This window comes from Phyllostomus discolor, chromosome X, assembly GCF_004126475.2.
Source record: "Phyllostomus discolor isolate MPI-MPIP mPhyDis1 chromosome X, mPhyDis1.pri.v3, whole genome shotgun sequence".
Taxonomy (NCBI): domain Eukaryota; kingdom Metazoa; phylum Chordata; class Mammalia; order Chiroptera; family Phyllostomidae; genus Phyllostomus; species Phyllostomus discolor.
In genome coordinates, this window is record NC_050198.1 from 19,841,783 (window position 1) to 19,862,486 (window position 20,704).

The window sequence follows — 20,704 nt, forward strand, 5'->3', positions numbered from 1 at the left end:
TCACAGGGGTCATGACTTCTGGATAGGTCTTGGGAGATAGCTACAACTCTGTTCTTCAACAGTGTTGGGAAATGTGAGATATCTCCTGGGTAAAAAGAGGCATAACTCACACTGTTCCCAGAAGCAATGGAGATTGCTATACCAATTACCCCTTCAACATGGTAAATGTATGTCTCAAAGGAGAAACTGACATCTAGGTCATAAGATCAGTCCCATGTGGCCAGACAGTTTTTCCTAAGAGTGTTTAGCCAGCATTGCCAATTAGGCCAAATTAGACCAACAGCTATTTTCAGCCATCCTTCTATTTTTTTCTAAGGCACATAAGTTTGAGCCCCCCACAAAAAGGGTCCTACCTTCAGGCTGGCAACGGCCATTTATTTTTTTTTTTTTGCTTTTAATAACAATTTACTTAGCCCAATATACCCAAACTGTTATTATTTTAACATATACTCAATATAAAGATTATAAGGAGATGTTTTACATTCTCCTTTTTAGAAATAGTCTTGGGAATTCAGTGGGCATTTTATACTTATAGCATATCTCAGCTTTGACCAGTTACATTTCAAGTGCTCAATATTCGTATGTGGCTAGTGCCTACCCTATCAGATAGTGCAATTCTTCTAGATATTTAGCTCGGCCTTCAGTCCTAGTTTTCTTCCTGACTGTGGAAAGGAATCAACACCCATGTAGGTGTGAAGACAAGAAATGAGCTTAGTGAATGATGACCTGTTTCCCAAAAGCCCATTTCTTTTCTCAATTAACCACACACAGTGAACAGAACAAAGGAAAAGCTTTAACAGTAAGTCTTTTTCATTGCACACAGCAGTTCAGTGTGAGGTAGGCAGCTGCAAGGCTGGATGATTTGAAGACTATCTCATGGATGATTTGAAGACTATCTCATGTAGAGTCAATACCATCTATGGAACATAGAAACCTCTGGAAAATTGCAGCAGATCCCAGCTCTTCTTTTTGGCAGAAGCAGAGTCATATCCAAAGTGAAACCATCAGGGGAAAAGGGAATGAGGAAACCCAGTGAGTTCAGATCACTCATGAATCCAGGAAACAGGAGGAATAGTGGAGGTCTGCCTTATTTGAGTTTGCTGGGGTGACTAACACAATCTATGGCCCTGACTGCTGGTAGAAGTTGGATGGTTTCTGCAACAAACACTGCCGATAACATAACTTAGTCCACAGAAAGGTCCTGAGAAAGTCAGAAAATGTAAAGTAGCCCCTGAAAGCTTCCCACATACTTGGCACTTGTTATCTCCATATTTTGGATACCTGGATGTAGAAAGTTCAATTCCTGGTTAACTTCAGCTCAAAGACTACATTTCAGAGTCATGCTATGTTGAGCAAGGAGAAAGCATATTCCCAGATCTTCAGACCTCTCTCAATTGTGCAGGTTCTGGTGCTAAATGAAATGAAAAGATGCAGCTGAAGGGTCACCAAAACAGTTTCAGTCAGGAGGCCTTTCGTTGATGTGGACCTTTCACGAACCACATAAGGTGGGAGCATCTTCTGTACGCTCTTCCACCTTTGCAGAACACATTAGGCTTTGCTCCAGTGTTTTGTTGCTGGTGTGTAATGAGGCCGAAGTTTCTACCAAAGAATTTTCCACATTCTCTTCACACCCAGGCCTTGATCTGGTGTGAACTTTCTTATGTTGAGTAAGGTGGCTGTTAGCGATGTAGGTTTTTCCACATTCGTTGCACACATAAGGCCTGGTTCCACTGTGAAGCCTCTTATGTATTTTAAGAGAGGTGCTGGAGCTAAAGAATTTTCCACATTCGTTACACTCATAAGCCTTTTCTCCAGTGTGGACTCTCTCGTGATCAGTAAGTCCATATTTACGGAGAAAAGCTTTCCCACAACTCTTGCAAATATAAGGCTTTTCTCCACTGTGAATTTTCTCATGTTGAGTAAGTGTGGTTTTGCGGGTGAAGGCTTTCTTACATACACTGCACTCATAAGGTTTTTCTCCAGTGTGAAGTTTCTGGTGCAGCATAAGGTGGGAATTTTTACGAAAGGATTTCCCACATTCAGAACACTTATAAGGCTTTAAGATATCCATGTGAATTTTCAGGTGTTCTTCAAGGCTGGAGCTACACCGAAACAATTTCCCACAATCAGTACACTTATAAAATGTTGTTTTGTTGTGGGCTTTTTGGTGTAATATAAAGAAGGAGTGGTTGTCAAATAATTTGCCACATTCACTGCAATTGTATAATCTTTGTTCAGTGTGAAATGCCTCCTCACACTCACTGCTCTGGTGTGGCCTCTCCACAGTGTGAGTGGTATGGTGTTGGGCAAGTCCAGAGCTGGCAGAGAAGTCCACTCCACCATTTCTGCCAGTGAAGGAATTCCCTGACATGGGACCTCTGCCACTCATAACAAACTGGGCCTGGCCATTATTCATTCCATTGGATGGCTCTCCACTCTGTTGCCTTGGGATTTGGTCATGGTTCACGCTAAACCAGAAGGCTCTCCCACATGACTTACATGGGTATAATTTCTGCCCAGGGGATGTTCCCTGGTGCCCAGTCAGATGCAAAATGTCTTTCAAGATGGGGTCACACATGTCACATCGGTGGCTCTTTTGGATGGAAGGACCCAATTGGAGAGTTCTCACCTGTGACATTCTAACAGAAACACCGCTCTCAGAACGTGCATTTTCATCATTCACTCTATTCCCAACACCAGGACCAGAGCTCCCTTGTATCATGTTTGTCCTTACTAAAGATACATCCACTCTGTGAGGAACATTGGGTTGTCTCACGGGTCCAGGTTGAGTAATCATAGGGGGTCTGCAAATTAAAAGACCCACTGACGCAGCGGTTAGAAAGGTCTCCAGCGCCACGGAACAGTACAGGCGTCTCTGACCCTCATCAAGTAGCAACCACTCCTCTGGGGTGAAGCAAATGTACAAATCCTGAAAAGTCACAACATTCTCATCAGGGGCTGGCTGTGCTGTTGCCTCAGCCATTGCCATAGTACCAAAGCCCTGAGAGGACACCGCCATGCTCGAGGCGCGAGGTCGTTCTTTCGCGCCAGTCAGGGACAGGGAGTCTCACACGAACCTGGAGCCAGGAAAGGCGTTGAGGTAGGTCTCAACCTTGAAACTGTTCTCCGCTTGGTATGGAAGAACCAGAAGGGAAGTAGTGTCGTCAGAGAACCAAAAGAGAAGCCTCGGCTGAGCGCGCCCAACCGAAACCAGAAAGAACTCCATAGTGCGCAAGACCGGAAGTCCTGCCTGGCACTGTGGTAAAGCTTTAATCCCAGCAGGGCTGGCTTGCTTCAATTGGAGAGACGAAGGAAGTCTGCAGTTGGCGAAGATGATGAGGCAATTTTAAAATTGATAATTCTCAGCTTCATTCAAATCCATCCCAATTTCATGGTCATGTTTTCAGTTTCACCTGTCTTTAAGTAAATTTTGATATTAGGAATTAGTTTTTTTTTTCTTTTATATATTTCATTGTTGCTCAACGAGGTAGCTATTCATTTTTTTCTGTGTTTATCTTGCATTTAGGCACTGTTCAATTCTCTTTTTAGTTCTAATTGTTAGTAGGTTCATTATCTTGGATTGGTTATATAGATGATCATGTCCTCTGCAAATCATGTTTTATTTCATACTTTATAACTTCTGCATCCATTCTCCACTTTTTCTCTTTTCTCTTGTCTTATCACAGTGAGTAGAACCTTTAGGACAATGTTGATTAGTAATGGTGACCAGAGGTAACTTTTTGGTTTTTGAATTTAATACGAATTATTCTAGGTTTTGCCTCTTATACTGTTTATTTGTGGAAGGTACCTGGTGTTACATTTATGGAAGTTGTTTGCCAAGATTTTTTTTACCATGAATGATTGCTGAATAGCATGCAATTTTATATTGACATATATTCAGTCAATTGATCACATATATTTTTCCATTTAGACACATTATTTTAGCTTTGTTGATAAATTTTCTTGAACTGTGCTATCCTTGCAATTTTGAGATTAAACCCTTGGTCATAATGTGATTATTATAATAGAGTATTGATTATGATTTTCCCAATACTCAATTTAGAATTTTTGCTTCTGTGTTTATAAATATAAGTAATATACATTTTTACTTTTCTATGTTTTTAAGTATGATTAATATACATTTTTACTTTCTTGTGCTTTGCCTGACTTGGCAGTCCACAGTCATTGCTAGTCAGAAAATTAAGAATTATCTCTTTTCTACTCTATATGTTGGAGTAGTTAGTTTTCATACAGTCAAAATTAACTTTCTAAAATGAAGTTTAGTAGGGCTGATATCTTTGTGTTTGAATAAATTAACCTACTCTTTCTCTGATTTTCTTCTTGATGGCCACTTTGCTGTTTTGTATTTTTCTAGAATTTTTTCATGTTATCTATATATTTCTAGGATATTGATCACTCACTGTATTATATTTTTTACCTTTATTCTAGCTTTATTGCAGTATAGTTGACAAATAAAAGTATATATGTTTAAAGTCTAATATGATGAATATATATTATATGTTATATATACATACACACACATAGGTGGGCAAAAGTACAATAGGTTTTTAGTTGTTTGTATGGAAAAGAATATAACTAATAAATAACAATACAAGAATAAACTGTGTACTCAAAACTGTAATCCTACTTTTGCCACACCCTGTAAATGACTTCCACAATCAAGTTAATTAACATATCCATTTCCTTTTATAGTTGCCATTTTTGTGTGTGCATGGTGAGAATGCTTAAGATCTACTGTCTTTGAAAATTTCAGTGTATAATACAGTATTAAGTATAGTACTTTGCTGCATAGCTAATCTGAACAACTTCTTCATTTTATAATTGAGTTTTTGATCCTTTAATGCACATCTTGCTCTTTCACCCATTATCTAGCCCCTGGCAGCTACCATTCCACCATTTTTATGAGTTTGATTTTTTTCTAGATTCCACATATGAGTAAGTACATACAGTATTTAACTTTCTGTGTCTGGCTTATATCTTTTAACATAAGGTCCTCCAGGTTTATCCATATTGTTACATATGGCAGCATTTCCTTCTTTATAACCAGATTACATTCCATTGTATATATGAAAAACATTTGCTTTATCCATTCTTCTGTTGATGGATGTTTAGATTGTTTCAGTGTCTTACCTATTGTGAATATTGTTGCAATGAACATGGGAGTGCAGAAATTTCTTCAAGACACTGATTTCATTTCTTTTGAATATACCCAGAAGTGGGATTATGGATCATATGGCATTTAATTTTAAGTAATCGATTGCTTAATAATTAGTTACACATTTTAATTACTGATGTTATTTATTGACACCTTCCTTATTTTAATTCACAAATTCACAAATAAAATCACACTAGACAAAATTTTCTTATTATTCTTATAAAATTATGTATCTCTTGATTAAATCTGTGATGCTTTTTTGTTTCATCATTCTATTTAATAATTGTTTTCTTTTTAGAATGTTTGTTGTTTTTTACTATCTTCTTGCAATGAATGTTAATTAATTTATTTTCAGGCCTTCTAATAACTCTAGTAAATGTGCTGAGGCTATACATCTCCCTTTTATCAATGGTTTGCTGAACCAGTCAGGTCTGAATGTAGTGTGGTTCATTTTGTTTTCTGTCTTTTTTAATTGTAAGTTTCATATGAGTTTCACTTTTACCTACAAATTATTCAAAATTGTGCATGCAGTTTTTTGAGATATTTGGGTTAGTATACTGTATGTATTGTTTTTGTCACTGATTTTTCTAATATTATTTTACTGCATTTTGTTTGTGACTCTTGTATGATAGTTTCAGAAAACTTGAAACTTTATTTTTGCTTTTATTTATGTTTGTGTAAATTTCTGCATGTTCATGAAAATAAATTTTGTTTCCTCATCTGGGAGCATATATATCAGATGTACTAGTTCAAGGCAGGCATTTGGTTTCTGAGATACATATTACTTTTTCCCACTTTCCATTACTCCTTCATTTCTAAATTTGCATGATTAAACTTAGAATGGAAGGTTTTACTGAGGGCTGACTCACTAATACAGAGTTTGCTTTAATCTTCACCACTTACCAACAGTAAGATGATGAAATTGCCTCTTAGGCTGGTGGTCTCTACTAGTCCTTGTTCCTGTTCATTGTTCATTCCAGGTTGGGTTCTTTCTTCCTAATTTCCAGTCCCTGACAGAAATGTCCTGTTCTTCACCCTTCCTCCATCACTAGTCTCATCCAAAGAAGGGAATATTTTTTTCACTTTGAGGAAGTGGTAAGGTAGAATGGAAGCTATTAAATTATTTTTACTGATAACTTCTAAATATATAGATTCAATAAAAATGATTTCTTTTTTTCCTTAACCTAGATGTTTGAAATTATGAAGACAGAATTTGATTATTTTTATGTCACCCCCTTTCCATTTCTGCTGAGTCACACACAGTGGTCATCTGAGTAAGTATAGTAAAAGGAAAGACAGAAAATCAGAATTAGGGGAAATTTGTTTAGTTTTTCTTAATTATATCCTGTCATTTTCCTAATGCTGATTATTCTCTCTTTTTCATGACCTGCTCTCCCCTGCACTTCTTTTTCCTGCTGCAGCCCACAAAATCAGTCACTTTGAAGAATAAAAAAAACTTCATGACCTTTATCAAACAAAGATTCACCACACTGATCACCAAGCAGAAGAAATTGTAAAATAGAACTTTTAATATTTTAAAGCCATTTGGAATATAGTTCGTCTGAATGAGTTTCTACAGTGTACAAATTGGAGAGATGATGACCCTGGAGAACTTACACTGACAGCCATGGGAGGAAGACATGTGAGTGTAACTTTTAATTGCATATTTAATTGACATTGTAGGAAAATGAATCTCACATTTTGTAATGAATACAATTACATAAATATTTGAAAATATTACTATCCAAAAAGTTACTCAGCCTATTTCACATTCTTAGAATCATATAGATACCATATTATTTCTTTTGACAGTACTAAGTACATGTATTCATTTGTCAGTACTAAGAAAGCCACCACCCTGCTTTATAGAAGAGGAGTGGAAGCTAGTTAGGATATAAAACAAAGCATACCTTCTACCTGTAATTTAAGTAAGTAATTTATGATAAATAACTTCACTAAGTACCTTCTGAAAAGCTTTAGACATTATTTCAAAACTGTCAGATTTATGGCTAATACAGCTAAGATGTGTAATTTTAAGGTGGCTTATTGTTTTTCTAGATAATTGGATATTAATGTAACTTACAACAAATAAAATCAGTCATTTTTCACATGTGTTTTGACTTTGTATATTGCTAAAGAAAGTAATGTTTCAAACAATGAATATGTGTTTTTTTTCAAGGGCATTTGTCCAAAGAGCCTTTTTAAAGATGTCTTTTAGGGACTAAAAAGATAACATACTCAGAAAAATGCATTGGCTCCTATAAAAATGGAACCCAGCCAAGGTCTTACGTATAAGGGGAAATAGAAAGATAATTTTAGAAGTTACAAGGAGAGAAATAATCACTGTTTAATATGAGAGAGAACACAGTTATTTTCTCAGACACAGGAAATAGACCAGTCAGTCACTTGCTATGATTGACAGTGATTTGAGGAAAAAATAGAGAGTTCTAATGGCACATGGGAACTATGACCTATTACAACTGCAGCTCAGCTCTTTATGAATACACTTCAGAATTATGTGAGTACAGTGATGACTCTCAGAATATGAGCCACAAAACATCTGGTAGCACTTAATGCCACAGCCCATCTGCTGCCATCTTAGCCTGCATTAAAAGAAATAGTGTCCGGTTCATGGTAGGGGTGGGTGGGTCAGGGAGAGTCCCACTGTACTAGTCAGAAACTACTTCTCTGAATTTATCCTAGGTATAGCCTAAGACAAGTAACCCAGAGCAACAATGTAGGGAATGAAAACAATTTTTTTTGCTGTTGTTGTTGATGAGAGTAAGGATTCTTAAGGACATTAGTTACAATCTTTCAAAAATCTTAGAGCTGTTATGGAGAAGACAAATTGATTTAGTTAGTTAATTATTTTAACTACAAAGTAAGAAAGATATTAGCTTATTAGATATATGGTCCAGTGCCACAATAAATCTTTATACCTATATTATAACTCTGAGGTAGCATGGTAGATAAAGACCCAACATGCTTATGGATTTTTTGTCTGAAATTTATGGGCAATCATTAAACTCCCCAGACACTGGAAACACAACATTGCATAAAGCTTCCCTCTAAATACTGGGAAGAACAATGCTCCCATTGATGTAGGGAAGAGTAAAGGCTTAACTCCCTCTTCCCAAAATGGAGTCAGAGCAGGGAGAGGACAGAGAGCTCTGCAGGTCCCAGGAGCACCATACTCAAGAGCTTGCCAACCAGTCTCCCAGGAGCATCATTCATTTAGCATCAACAAGGAGGAAGACACTGAATACCAAGCAGGAAGATACTGGGCTAGAAACTATAAGTACAAAGTCAAAGAAGAAATAATACCCTTAAACTGCCCTTCTAATGAGATGTAAAATGTGAGGCTGTTGGCATGTTTGCACTTACCTGTGTGTGAAATTTCAAGGTGGCCTTTATATTATTAAAATAATACGTATTAGGTTAATTTTTTAAAACATTGATGCCTAATTTAGTGAAATCAGAGACCAGAGGGGAAAGAGGAGGGGTATAATGGGGAAAAAATGGGAAGGGTCATCAAGGAACATGTATAAAGGACCCATGGACAAAGGCAGCAGTGGGGGTCAGGAGGATTGAATGTGGGAGGTGGGGATGGGTAGGGTGGGGGAGAGTAATGGGGGAAAACTGGGGACAACTGTAATTGAACAAAAATTAAAAAAGGAAAAGAAAAAGCAATGAAAACACTTGGTTCTTCCATAGACTTTAGGTGCCACATTAAAATTTATTATTTTACTCTTTAGGATCTAGAAAATTTAAGAATCACTTTTTTTTTTATTGTTGTTCAAGTACAGTCAGTTTGTTCTTAACTTCAATGTCTCTGGTTATATTTTGCTTGCTTGTTTGGTTTGTTGATTAGGTTCCACTTTTAAAAGACCTTTGGAAAATACTTGCTCCCACTTAAAAACACCTTGAAACAATTTTAAACTGCGTATACAAGTGCAATATTAAGTTGCCATTTTACATACACCAGTTATCTGAAGTTTTTAAAATCAAAACCTTCCCAAATAATAAATATTCTTATGAATTCAACATATATACACACATATATCAGTATATATACACACCCTCATGTGCACATGCACACACACATACTGTGAGGCTAAGGACAGGGTGCGGTGGTGAAGTAGCAGATAAATCAGCTGCCTGTAATTTTTTGCCAAATTTTACATCTGTGAGATTGTGGATTGCAGGACAGGATGGACTGGGAGGGGAGGGAATCACTAAGGCCATACCCACAGGCTCTCATAGCAGGCAGTGTGTGATGCGTGCATCCCTATTTGCATTCAACTAATATGGAGTAGAGTGCACGAGTCCTATGCACCTGTGCCCCCAATCCCCATGTGATGTTTATGTGTGTGAGTGGCAGTAGGGTCCCCACCTGGCCCTTGCCTTGTGAGCCTGCTGTGCCAATGCAGAGGAGGAGGTGCTGGCCCTAGACTCCCTCGCTCCCCTACATGCCCTGCATAGTTACCCACAGCCTGTCCTCTGGGAACGAGTAGTGGCTGTTCTCTTTTATCCAGGACACCCATCTCCATTTACACCCCTCCTGGTGATGGCCGTACAATTTTTTTACTCATAAATTCATGCTTCTCCTCTATCCAGCCTTGACTTGAGATAGGTGACGTATTTGTTGGGCTTCTCAGAGGTAACTCTGTAGTTTGTCCTTTGGTGGTCTTATGGATGTCTTTCAGAAAAAGTTATTTTATATGATTTGTCATGGAATCTGTTCTAATCATTCTTCTATCATGTGGCAACATTGAAAACAACAATAACAAAAACAAACAAGCAGCAGTTTGGGGTTCAGGACTTGTTCAAAAGAATCTTGTACTGAGGCTCTGGCTGGCATAGCTCAGTGGATTGAGTGCGGGCTGGGAACCAAAGTGTCCCAGGTTCGATTCCCAGCCAGGGTACATTCCTGGGTTGCAGGCCAGAACCCCCAGCAACCGCACATTGATATTTCTCTCTGTTTCTCTCTCTCTCTCTCTCTCTCTCTCTCCCTTCCTTCCCTCTCCCCCTTCCTTCCCTCCCTAAAAATAAAATCTTTAAAAAAAAAAGAATCTTGTACTTTTGAACAGCAAATAACTTAGAGTATTTCCTTAGTGTGAGGAACATAATAAGGAATGAAGGCCAATGTTTTGTGGGCTCTCTTCCTTAAGTAATGCAGGCTCATGATTTTGATATTTGTGGGAGAACCTCTTAACAATTAGAGTTGTAAACAATGGATTGGACTGCCTAATAAAGTGCTGCTGGGATATATGAACACCACTTTGTAAGATTGCCTTAAGGAGATTCCTTATTGATTTTAAGGCTGGACTAGATAAAAAGTAAGGGCTTTCCAACATATACCAATGGTTCTTTGATATTATGAAAAAAATCAGATTTAATAGAAGCAGGAGCATTTTAAGATCTTTGTAAGGCAGTGATTTATATTGTGTTTTTCACAGCAGCCTAAGGTTTTCTTTTCATATGAAGGTTTACCAGAATAAAAGTTTTTAAAAGTAATATCTCTATTTGCTTTGGGTATTTTCTGTTGTTAAGAATAGCTATGTTCTGTATAACACATATATATCTAAACATTGAAAATTATTTCTAATTAGTAATAATTTCCCCTTTATTCCTCACTAGTTACAGTAAACACTGTGTTGTGTGTTCTATAATTTTATCTACATAGTGAGAGATACCAGAAGGTAAATTCATGATTCTGATTCAGGAAAAAAAGTCCCGAATCATTAAGCAGATTTACTATATTCTTCCAAATAAACATATGTTGAAATAAGGAGCAAATATATTTATCTTGCTTTAGAGATGGAAAGTTCAAATTGTATTTCTAGTTTTAGTTAGCAGTTACTTTTTTCTTTTTTTCATGGCACACTTTCATAAGAAATGCACTCTTAATTTTTTTCCATAGCAGAGGAAAAAAGATTTTTTTCTGGTTCATTTTTCATGTATCTCATTTTTTGAAAGGAAGACAGAAAGAGGAAGTCATCTTTGCTTTACACATGTGAGGTTATTCATCAATCTGGGGCAAGATGTTTGATTTGGGTGGAGAAAGTTCACAGATAACAGCTGAGGCAATTGTGCTCAGGTCTATGGGGAGCATAATGCCTTGGGGGTTCAAGAGAGGCAATCAAATCCAGTAAGACTTTCAAAAGCCAAAATCTACCCGAGGTCCATGTATAGTTCATATATTTGAGACACATTTAATTTACAAAGCATTTAAGCTGAAAATCGTTATTGGGTATAGTGAATGAGCATAGATTAAAGACCACTAAAAGAGAAAATGACATAAATACTAATGACTTCTGGGACATTCAAATCCACTGAAAAAGCTAATACCAACCATGTTTTGGTGACTGGATAAATACCTATTAACAATCTCCATGCCCTCTGTGTTATTTTTTACTAACTTACTGAGGCAGATTTTACAAGAATTGTCTGTATTGTAAAATTTATATTATTAAAAAATAAAAACACAGAAATTATGACCATGCAGCTGCTTAACTACAACTTGAGTATTTTCTGGGCAATTACCTTGTCACAGGCAGAGCAGGTGGTTCAGGTGAGGCCTGGCGGCTATGTATGAGTAAGAGGAGGATGCCTGGTTTGTTGTCATCTATACATGGATCAGTGGCTTGTCACATAATTGTCATTTAGTGCCTCACAGTGCTCATTAATGAAGGTAGCATTAGAAATAATTAAGAAAACTATTTTTCAGCTATTTGATTACTACTTCTTTCTTTTTCTCCCAGTATTTCACATTTACTTGAAACAGCCAAGTGAATTTCAACATCTTCCTTTTCTGGTATATGACATTAGAACTCTGCTCAGTAGTTCAGTAATACTCACTGGCTTTTCAGCACATTTCACCGCTTTTTCTTTGCTGAATTTTGAGCCAATAATTACTGAGAACCTATTACTCTTTCACTGTGGGGCATAGAAAGATCAACTAAATGTGATCCTTCTTCAAAAAGAACATAAATAATGAGAATTCAAGTTGGTATCTCAAAGAAAAGGGTAAGTAGAAATTATACAATAGAGATAATGCCTCAAGCTAGTAAGATTGGAGGAGATTTCTGGGCTTCTTAACTAGCCCTTGAAAATAGGAAATGCACTGACAAATAAATACGGCAAAGAGTTGCTGTTACTTCCTCTCTTTATTTCCCTCTTTTGAATGTGTGACATCAGTCTTTAGTCTCGAACTATTGCCTACACCTGCTTGTTATAGCTACCTTCACATTGTCCAATCCAGTGGTCAACTCTTATTCCTCACCTTAACTGAACTCTCAGTGGCATTTGACTGAGTTCAAGTGTCCTTCTTGAAACACTTTCTTTTCTTGGCATATGGGACACTGTATATTCTCCTGATTTTCCCAGTGTCTAGGTGATCACTTGTTTCTAGCTTCCTTTGTTGTAACCTGCTTTTAAAGATGTGTAAATTTTGGCATGCCATTTCAGTATCCCATTGGTTCTTAAACCTGGCTGTACATTAGAGTATCCATCTTAAAAATTAAACATCAGGTTATTGAGCAGCAAATGAGTTTATTTAAGAATAGCAGAAGAATTTCAATTTGGGACACAAGAACTAAGGCAAACCATAGGCAATTCTGAAGAGACAAAAGGGAAGTCAACTTTGATTGGATTTCAGGAGATAATTGGAGAGGGTTGTTTTGAACAGGAGTCCATTGGTGGGGGATGAATATTCCAGGGTGTGACCTTTTCTTATTGGTGGCAAATGGAGGGCAGTTGCTGTTGCTGAGTCAAGCAGGAAATAAATTTTCTTTCCTTTTGCTGGTTATGTTAGCTGTGATGGATGGTAGGTGCATGAGAGCGCTCCCTTCATGGCTTGCAGACCCCATTTTTGAATGCTTCCTTTATTCACTTTCACAAGAGATTTAAATGTTCACTAATACCCTGGGCCCCACTTACAGAGATTCAGACTGAGTTGGTTTGGGGATGGGGGAAGGGGGCATCCATATTTTATTTGAAACCTCCTTCAGTGAATTGAATGTGTGGCAGGGTTGAGAATCACTGAATGGAATGATTCAACAACCCCAAATGACACATAAAATATCTGGTGATTAAAATGGAAGTCTCCATCCTTGAGCACTCCCTGGAACTTCAGACTTATAACTAAAGGACCAGTAGACATTTCCACTGTGCGGTCTAATGCCAATTTCAAAGTTAACATGCTCAAAATCGACCTTTGGTTTCACCATCCAAATCTGCTCCTTTTCCAGTGTTTGTTTTTTTTTTTTCCTCAAGGTGGCACATGCCATATTTTACCCCTTGCTCAGGGCCCAAACCTAGGAGTTGTCCAGAATTCCTGTCATTCTTTCATCTTTCCATTTCCAATTATAGACAATTTTCCTATCTTCCAAATTAATCTCTAATTTTCTCCTTTCTTAAGATGTCTACCTCTATATCCCTAGGCTAAGACACAATCTTTTATTTAGACTGGTCCTGTATCCTTCTTACCTGTCTCCAATATTCCCTCTTTCCACCACTCTCACAAGTTTCTATATACCTGCAAAGTGATCCTTCTGAAAAATAAGTAAAATTGTATCACTCTTCTTCTCTTGATTTTCAGAATACTTTCCATCCCACTGAGAATAAGACCCATATCTTTACCATAGGTCATAGCCTTGAGGATTAGTTTCTGGTTACTCTGACCTCATTTCCTACCTTCTTTCTTGAAACTGCTCAGTCAAGGTGCATCAGTGACACTGGTTTCCTTGCTATTCCTGTAGTTCCTCAAAGGTCTTCATACCTACTTTGCATGCTCTCCAAACTGTATACTTGCCCTGCCCCCTGCTTTACATGCATTTTGCAGTGGAGACTTATGATAGGAGTTTTTCTGGGGCTATGTAGGTGCACATATGTTGGGGCTAGCTATAGGTGAGCATGGTGGTATAGGCCAGTGATAGAAGACAGGGTGTGATCTGGGCCCATAGGCAGCTGTAGGGGCCCTGGCTGTTGAAATGCTCTCTTATAGGTATATACCCCCTGGGGGATGTGCACACTGCAGTGGAAGCTGGTGATGGGAGTTGAACCAGGAGTTTGCAAGTACACAGCTGGAGGGGCTAGCTCAGAGTGCTTGCAGGGCAGTGGGGGTCAGGTGCTGGGGTGTAGGCTGGTGTCTTGCACTCTCAAAGCTGCAGAGGCCTGAGCTGGCTGCTAGTGGAGCTGAAGGTAAGGGAGCAGGGAGGGACTCAGGTGTTTGGCATTAGTGAGTGTGAATACCTGTGGGGTGAAAGTTGATAAAATCTGCAGGTAGTTCATTGTGGCTGTGTTAGTCATAGGTTTCATCAATGCTGAAATCTGCTGAGTTTGTCTGCATGGGAGGTCACTGTGAATTGCAATGGTTCCTGTTGGTGGCTGAAACTAGTAGCTCTTGCTTTTCTTCCTTGTTCTTAGCCATCTCTGTGCATCTCAGCTTTCTGGTCTGGGTGGAGTTAAACCAATGCAAGACCATTGTGCAGTGTCTCAGTAGGCTGGAGAAACTGGTTGCTTACTCAGCTCTTCCTTTCCTGCTGATGGGAACTCTTTGTAGCTGGGAAGTTCCCTCTTGGCCCTGAATGATTGTGGTTTGGGGCATGGGATGATGCAGGCAAAATGAAACTGTGCTTCTTCTCTTCTTATGAGATTATTCTCAGGTGTTTTGTTCCTCTGTGTTGCTAAAATTTCTTAATAGGACTCTAGAACTCTCCCAGATGTGTTTTTGTTTGTGATAGCTGTCTAGTTGTTGATCTTTGCGGGGGGTGGGGGTGGGGTAGGGGAGGGCATGGGAACTGGAGTCTTCTATGTCTGCTGTCATTTTGGTGATGTCACTCCTACAGGTGAAATTTGAATGCTACGCAAATGTGAAAGGAAAACATAACACAATGTATTTCTAAAAAGAATTGAAAATGTATTCTAAAAAGTTCACTCATATGAATCTGACCTTTGATAGTGTGGTGATTTGCTTCAAACATAAAGTGGGAATGATAATCCTCTATTGTGTTACTAGTAAATGATGCTGGCATTTCAATATGTAAATAGTAACTCATAGTAAAATGTAAATCTGGTCAGTAGGTTTCAAAACAGAATATCTGAAGTACACACTTTAACATTACTTATTATAAAATTTAAAATGTAATAAGGAAGAAGTAATTATGCCAACCCCAAAATGTCGTACATTACTAAATTGTAAAAATGGACAGCCTTTTAATGCAATTTTGCTGTTTTTACTCACGATAATTTCTAAAGCCCACATGTTTTTCCTGTTGGATCCATTACTGAAAATTATTTGAAACACAGAGCTAAGCTAAACAGGAATATGAGATGTGAAAAGACAATATGTGACTGTGGGGAATTGGGATGAAGTGTGCTCTTACCCCAATGTCTAGTAGTTTCTGTTAGTGAGAAGAATAAAATACTTGTTGATAAACTTAAACTCTTTTATTCATTAGTGTTTATTTTTTAAAAGAATAAAAGCCAATATTCCAGTTTAACAATAGACTCGACAAACTTTAAATAAATATCCAAATACGAGTAAACTTTTTGAATATTAACCATTTAATTTATCTTCACAATCTGAGTTGTATTTGGTTATCTCAAAATAAGGACTTATGCCTTGGAAAAATAGTAAGCTCTAAGTGTTTTTTTTTTTAGATAAAATAGGTATGGGACATTATATAAATTTCAGATGTACAGCATTGTAATTTGATGTCTGTATGCACTATAGAATGATCACCACCCAAGGTCTAGTTATCATCTTTCATCACATAATTGATCCCTTTCACCCATTCCACCTCCTTTCCCCACTTCACCCCATCCCCCAACCCACTTTCCCTCTGATAAACACCTATCTGTTCTTTGTACCTATGACTTTGTTTTTGTTTTGTGTTTCAGGGTTTCTGTTGTTCCACATATAAATGAAATCATATGGTATTTGTCTTTCTCCATTTGACTTATTTCACCTTTAGGGTCCATCCACGTTGTTGAAAATGGTGAGATTTCATTCTTTTTATGGTTGAGTGTGTGTGTGTGTGTATCACATTTTCTTTATCCATCTAAGTTGCTTCCATATCTTGGCTATTGTAAATAATGCTTCAATGAATATAGGGGTGCATATATCTCTTCAAATTAGTGTTTTTATATCCTTTAGATAAATGCCCAGAAGTGGAATTACTGGGTCATATGGCAGTTCTACTTTTAGCATTTTGAGAAGCTTTTGTATTGTTTTCTATATTGGCTGTGGTAATTTACATTCCTGCCAGCAATGCACAAGGATTCCCTTTCCTCTGCTCTCTCAGCTCTTATTATTTCTTGTCTTTTTGATAATAGTCATTCTAGCAGGTGTGAGGTGATATCTCATTTTGGTTTTGATTTGCATTTCCCTAAAAATTAGTGATGTTGAACGTCTTTTCATGTGCCTGTTTGCCATCTGTATATCTTCATTGGAAAACAGTCTGTTCAGATCTTCTGCCCATTTGTGAATCATGTTGTTTGTATCTTTTTTGTTTTAAGTTATGTGAGTTCTTTATATTAACCCCTTGTCAGATGTATGATTTAAAAATATCTTCTCTCATGCAGTAGACTGACTTTTTGTTTTAGTGATAGTTACTTTGGCTATGTACAAGCCATTTAGTTTGATTTCCCATTTGTTTATTTCTGCTTTCATTTCTTTTGCCTTTGGAATCAGGTACACAAAAGAGTTGCTAAGACCGATGTCAAGGATCTTGCTGTGTATATTTTCTTCTGGGAATTTGATAGTTTTAGATATTTAATACTTTTTAGTTAATTTTTGTATGTGGTATAAGGTAGTCCTGATGGGTCCTGTTTCATTCTTTTGCATGTTACAGTTTAGTTTTCATTTATTTAGGAGACTATCCTTTCTCCATTGTATGTTCTTGGCTCTTTCATTATAAATTAATTGTCCATATAGGTGTGGGTTTATTTCTGGGCTGCCAATTCTCTTCCAGTGATCTGTGTGTCTGTTTTTATGCCAATATATTGTTTTGATCACTATAGCTTTTATATATACAGTCATGTGCCATTTAATGATGGGGATACAGTCTGAGATATGTGTCTCTGGGCAATTCTGTCATTACGTAAACATCTTAGTGTGTACTTACACAAACTTAGGTGATATAGCCTATTACACACTTAAACTGTATTGTGTAGCCTATTGCTCCTAGGCTACAAGCTTATACAACATGTTTCTGTACAAAATGACACAAGATTAAGTCAAATGCAAGAGAAAATTATGTAGTCAAGAGATGTGAACACAAGATGTATGAGGCTGCTGCTAGCATAATACAATTTAACAGCATATTGTTTCATAGCAAACCGTTTTTATAAGTAGAAAGAATACACTCTTAAAATAACAGTAACATGTATAGTATAAATAAATTTTGGGTTGGCCAAAAAGTTTGTTTAGTTTTTTCTGTACAATGGCTCTAATTGTGCTTAGTTGTCTTTAACTTCATTTGAAACAATTTTGTTAAATTGTATTGTGACAGCTGTCATATCAGTGTGCATTTGTAAAAAACTTATCAAAATGGGTAAATTTTTGTGCAGCCATTTTTCAGTGTATTATGCTTTATTATTTCAAGAAAGGTAAAAAACAACTGAAATGCAAAAAAAAGAGATTTGTGCAGTGTATAGAGAAGGTGCTCTGACTGATTGAAAAGTGGTTTGCGAAGTTTCTTGGTACTATTGACATTTTGGCCAAATAATTCTTTGTTCTGGGTCTGTCTTATGCATTGGAAGGTGTTTAGCAGCACCCCTGGCCTCTACCCACTAGAAGCCAATAGTGGGAGATAGCTGACATAGTCAAAATATCCAAATCAATAAAGTTAATGGTGAACATGGAAAATGTGTCTTTTAATTTACAGAAAAAAAACATGACAAACTTTTTGGTCAATCTTACATAAACCAGTAACATAGTCATTTATTATCATTACCAAGTATTATGTACCATACATAATTGTATGTGTTAAACATTTATACAATTGGCAGCACATTAGCTTTGTTTACACTGGCATCACCACAAACATGTGAATAATGTTTTGTGCTGTGACATTATGATGGCTGTGATGTCACTGGGAAACAATGATTTTTCAGCTTCATTATAAACTTTCTTTCTCAATTTTATTTTGTATTGCTTTTGGGTGTACAGCTTAGTGGTTAGACAATCATATACTGTACATAGTGTTTCCTTCAATATTTCCAGCATGCCAACTGGCACCATGCATAGTTATTGCAATATTATTGATTATATTTCTTATGCTTACTTCCCTATGACTAATTTGAAACTACCAATTTGTGTTTCTTAGTCCCTTCACCTCTTTCACTCAGTCCCCTGACTCTCCTCCCTCTCTGGCAACCAACAGTTTTCTCTCTGTATCCATGACTCTGTTTTCAATTTTTTTGTTTATTTATTTTGTTCTTTAGATTACACATACAATGAATTCATATGGTATTTGTCTTTCTCTGACTTATTTTATTTAACATAATGCCCTTTAGGTTCATGCATACTGTTGCAAATGGTAAAATTTCATTCTTTTTATGGTTGAGTAATATTCCATTGTATAGGTACACCACCACTATTTTATCCACTCATCTATTGATGGGCACTCAGGTTGCTTCCATAGCTTGGATACTGTTAATAATGCTGCAGTGAATATCGGAGTGCATATATTCTTTCAAATTAGTGTTTGAGGTTTCTTTGGATAAATTCTCACAAGTAGAATCACTGGTCATAAGGCAGTTCATTTTTCAATTTTTGAGGAAATTCCATAATGTTTTCCACAGTGGCTGCACCGATCTGCATTCCCACCAACAGTGCATGAAAGTTCCCTTTTCTCCAAATCATTGCCAACACTTATCATTCATGGATTTAAAAAAATATTTATTTATTTTTAGACAGAGGGAAAGGGAGGGAGAAAGAGAGGGAAAGAGAGAAACATCAATGTGTGGTTGCCTCTAGTGTGCCCCCTACTGAGGATCTGGCCTGCCACCCAGGCATGTGCCCTGACTGGAAATCAAACTGGCAACCCTTTAGTTTGCAGGCTGGTGCTCAATCCACTGAGACACACCAGCCAGGGCTTATTCATGGATTTATTGATGGTAACAGTTTTTAGAGGTGTGAGGTGGTATCTCATTGTGGTTGTAATGTGCATTTCTCTGACAATCAGTGATGTTGAGCATCTTTTTGAGCATCTCATAATATGTATACTGGCCTTCTGCATGTCCTCTTTAGAGAAGTGTCTATTCAGGCCCTCTTCCCACTTTTCGATTGGACTGTTTAGGGGTTTTTTGGTGTTGAGTAGTATGAGTTCTTTATAAATTTTGGATATCATTGCCCTTACCTTTATCAGGTATATCGTCGGTGAGTATGTTCTCCCACTTAGTAAGTGGTCTCTTTGTTTTTTTTTTTTTTTATGGTTTTATTTTCTGTGCAAGAACTTTTTAGTTTGATGTAATCCCATTTGTTTATTTTTCCTTTTGTTTCCCTTGTCTGAGGAGATATATCAGAAAAAAATATTACTAGGAGAAATGTCAGAGATTTTATTGCTTATGTTTTCTTCTATGAGTTTTTATGGTTTTGAGTCTTATGTTTAAGTCTTTAATCCATTTTGAATGTATTCTTGTATATAGTATAAGGAGATACTCTATTTTCATTTTTTTACAAGAATTTGTCCAATGTTCCCAGCACCATTTATTGAATAGACTGTTTTTACCCCACTGTATGTTTTTGTCCCCTTTTTCAAATATTAGTCAACCATAACAGTATGTGTTTATTTCTGGGCTCTCTAGTCTGTTCCATTGATCTATGTGTCTGTTTTTATGCCAGTACCATGCTGTTTTGGTTACTATGGCCTTGTAGTATAGTTTGATATCCAGTTGTGTGATACCCCCCACTTTGTTCTTCTTTCTCAATATTGCTGAGGTTATTTGTGGGTGTTTTTTTGTGGTTCCATATACATTTTTGGATTACTTGTTCTAGTTCTGCAACATACGCCATTGGCATTTTGACAGATATTGTGTTAAATTTTCAGATTGCTTTGGGTAGTATGGACATTTTTATGATACAATTATTTCTATCTGAGGACACAGTATAAGCTTCCATTTATTAGTGTCTTCTTTGATTTTTTTCTTCAGTGCCTTGTAATTTTCTGAGTACAGGTCTTTTACATCCTTGGTTAAATTTATTACTAGTTTTTTTTTATTCTTTTTGGTACAGTCATACATAAGTGTGATTGTTTTTCTAATTTCTCTTTCTGATAGTTCATTATTAATGTGTAGAAACACCAGATTTCGGTTTGTTGATTTTGTACTCCACAACTTTACCAATTTTTTAAATTATTTTTATGTTTTTTGGTGCTATTTTTAGGGTTTTTCATATATAGTAGCATGCCATCTGCAAATAGAGTTTTACTTCTTTCTTTTTGATTTGGATGGCTTTTACTTATTTTTCCTGCTTAATTATTGTGGCTTATACTTTGAATACTCATTGAATAACAGTGG

General features: G+C 36.9%; 1 protein-coding gene across 1 annotated transcript; it reads right to left on the reverse strand.

The window, feature by feature from the left end:
• Nucleotides 1-1,489: 1,489 nt before the first annotated feature.
• LOC114505652 (zinc finger protein 772-like) lies at nt 1,490-3,019 on the reverse strand. The gene has a single exon (XM_028523442.1). The coding sequence runs from the start codon at nt 3,017-3,019 to the stop codon at nt 1,490-1,492; it is 1,530 nt and encodes a 509-aa protein (XP_028379243.1).
• Between the last annotated feature and the right edge of the window lie 17,685 nt (nt 3,020-20,704).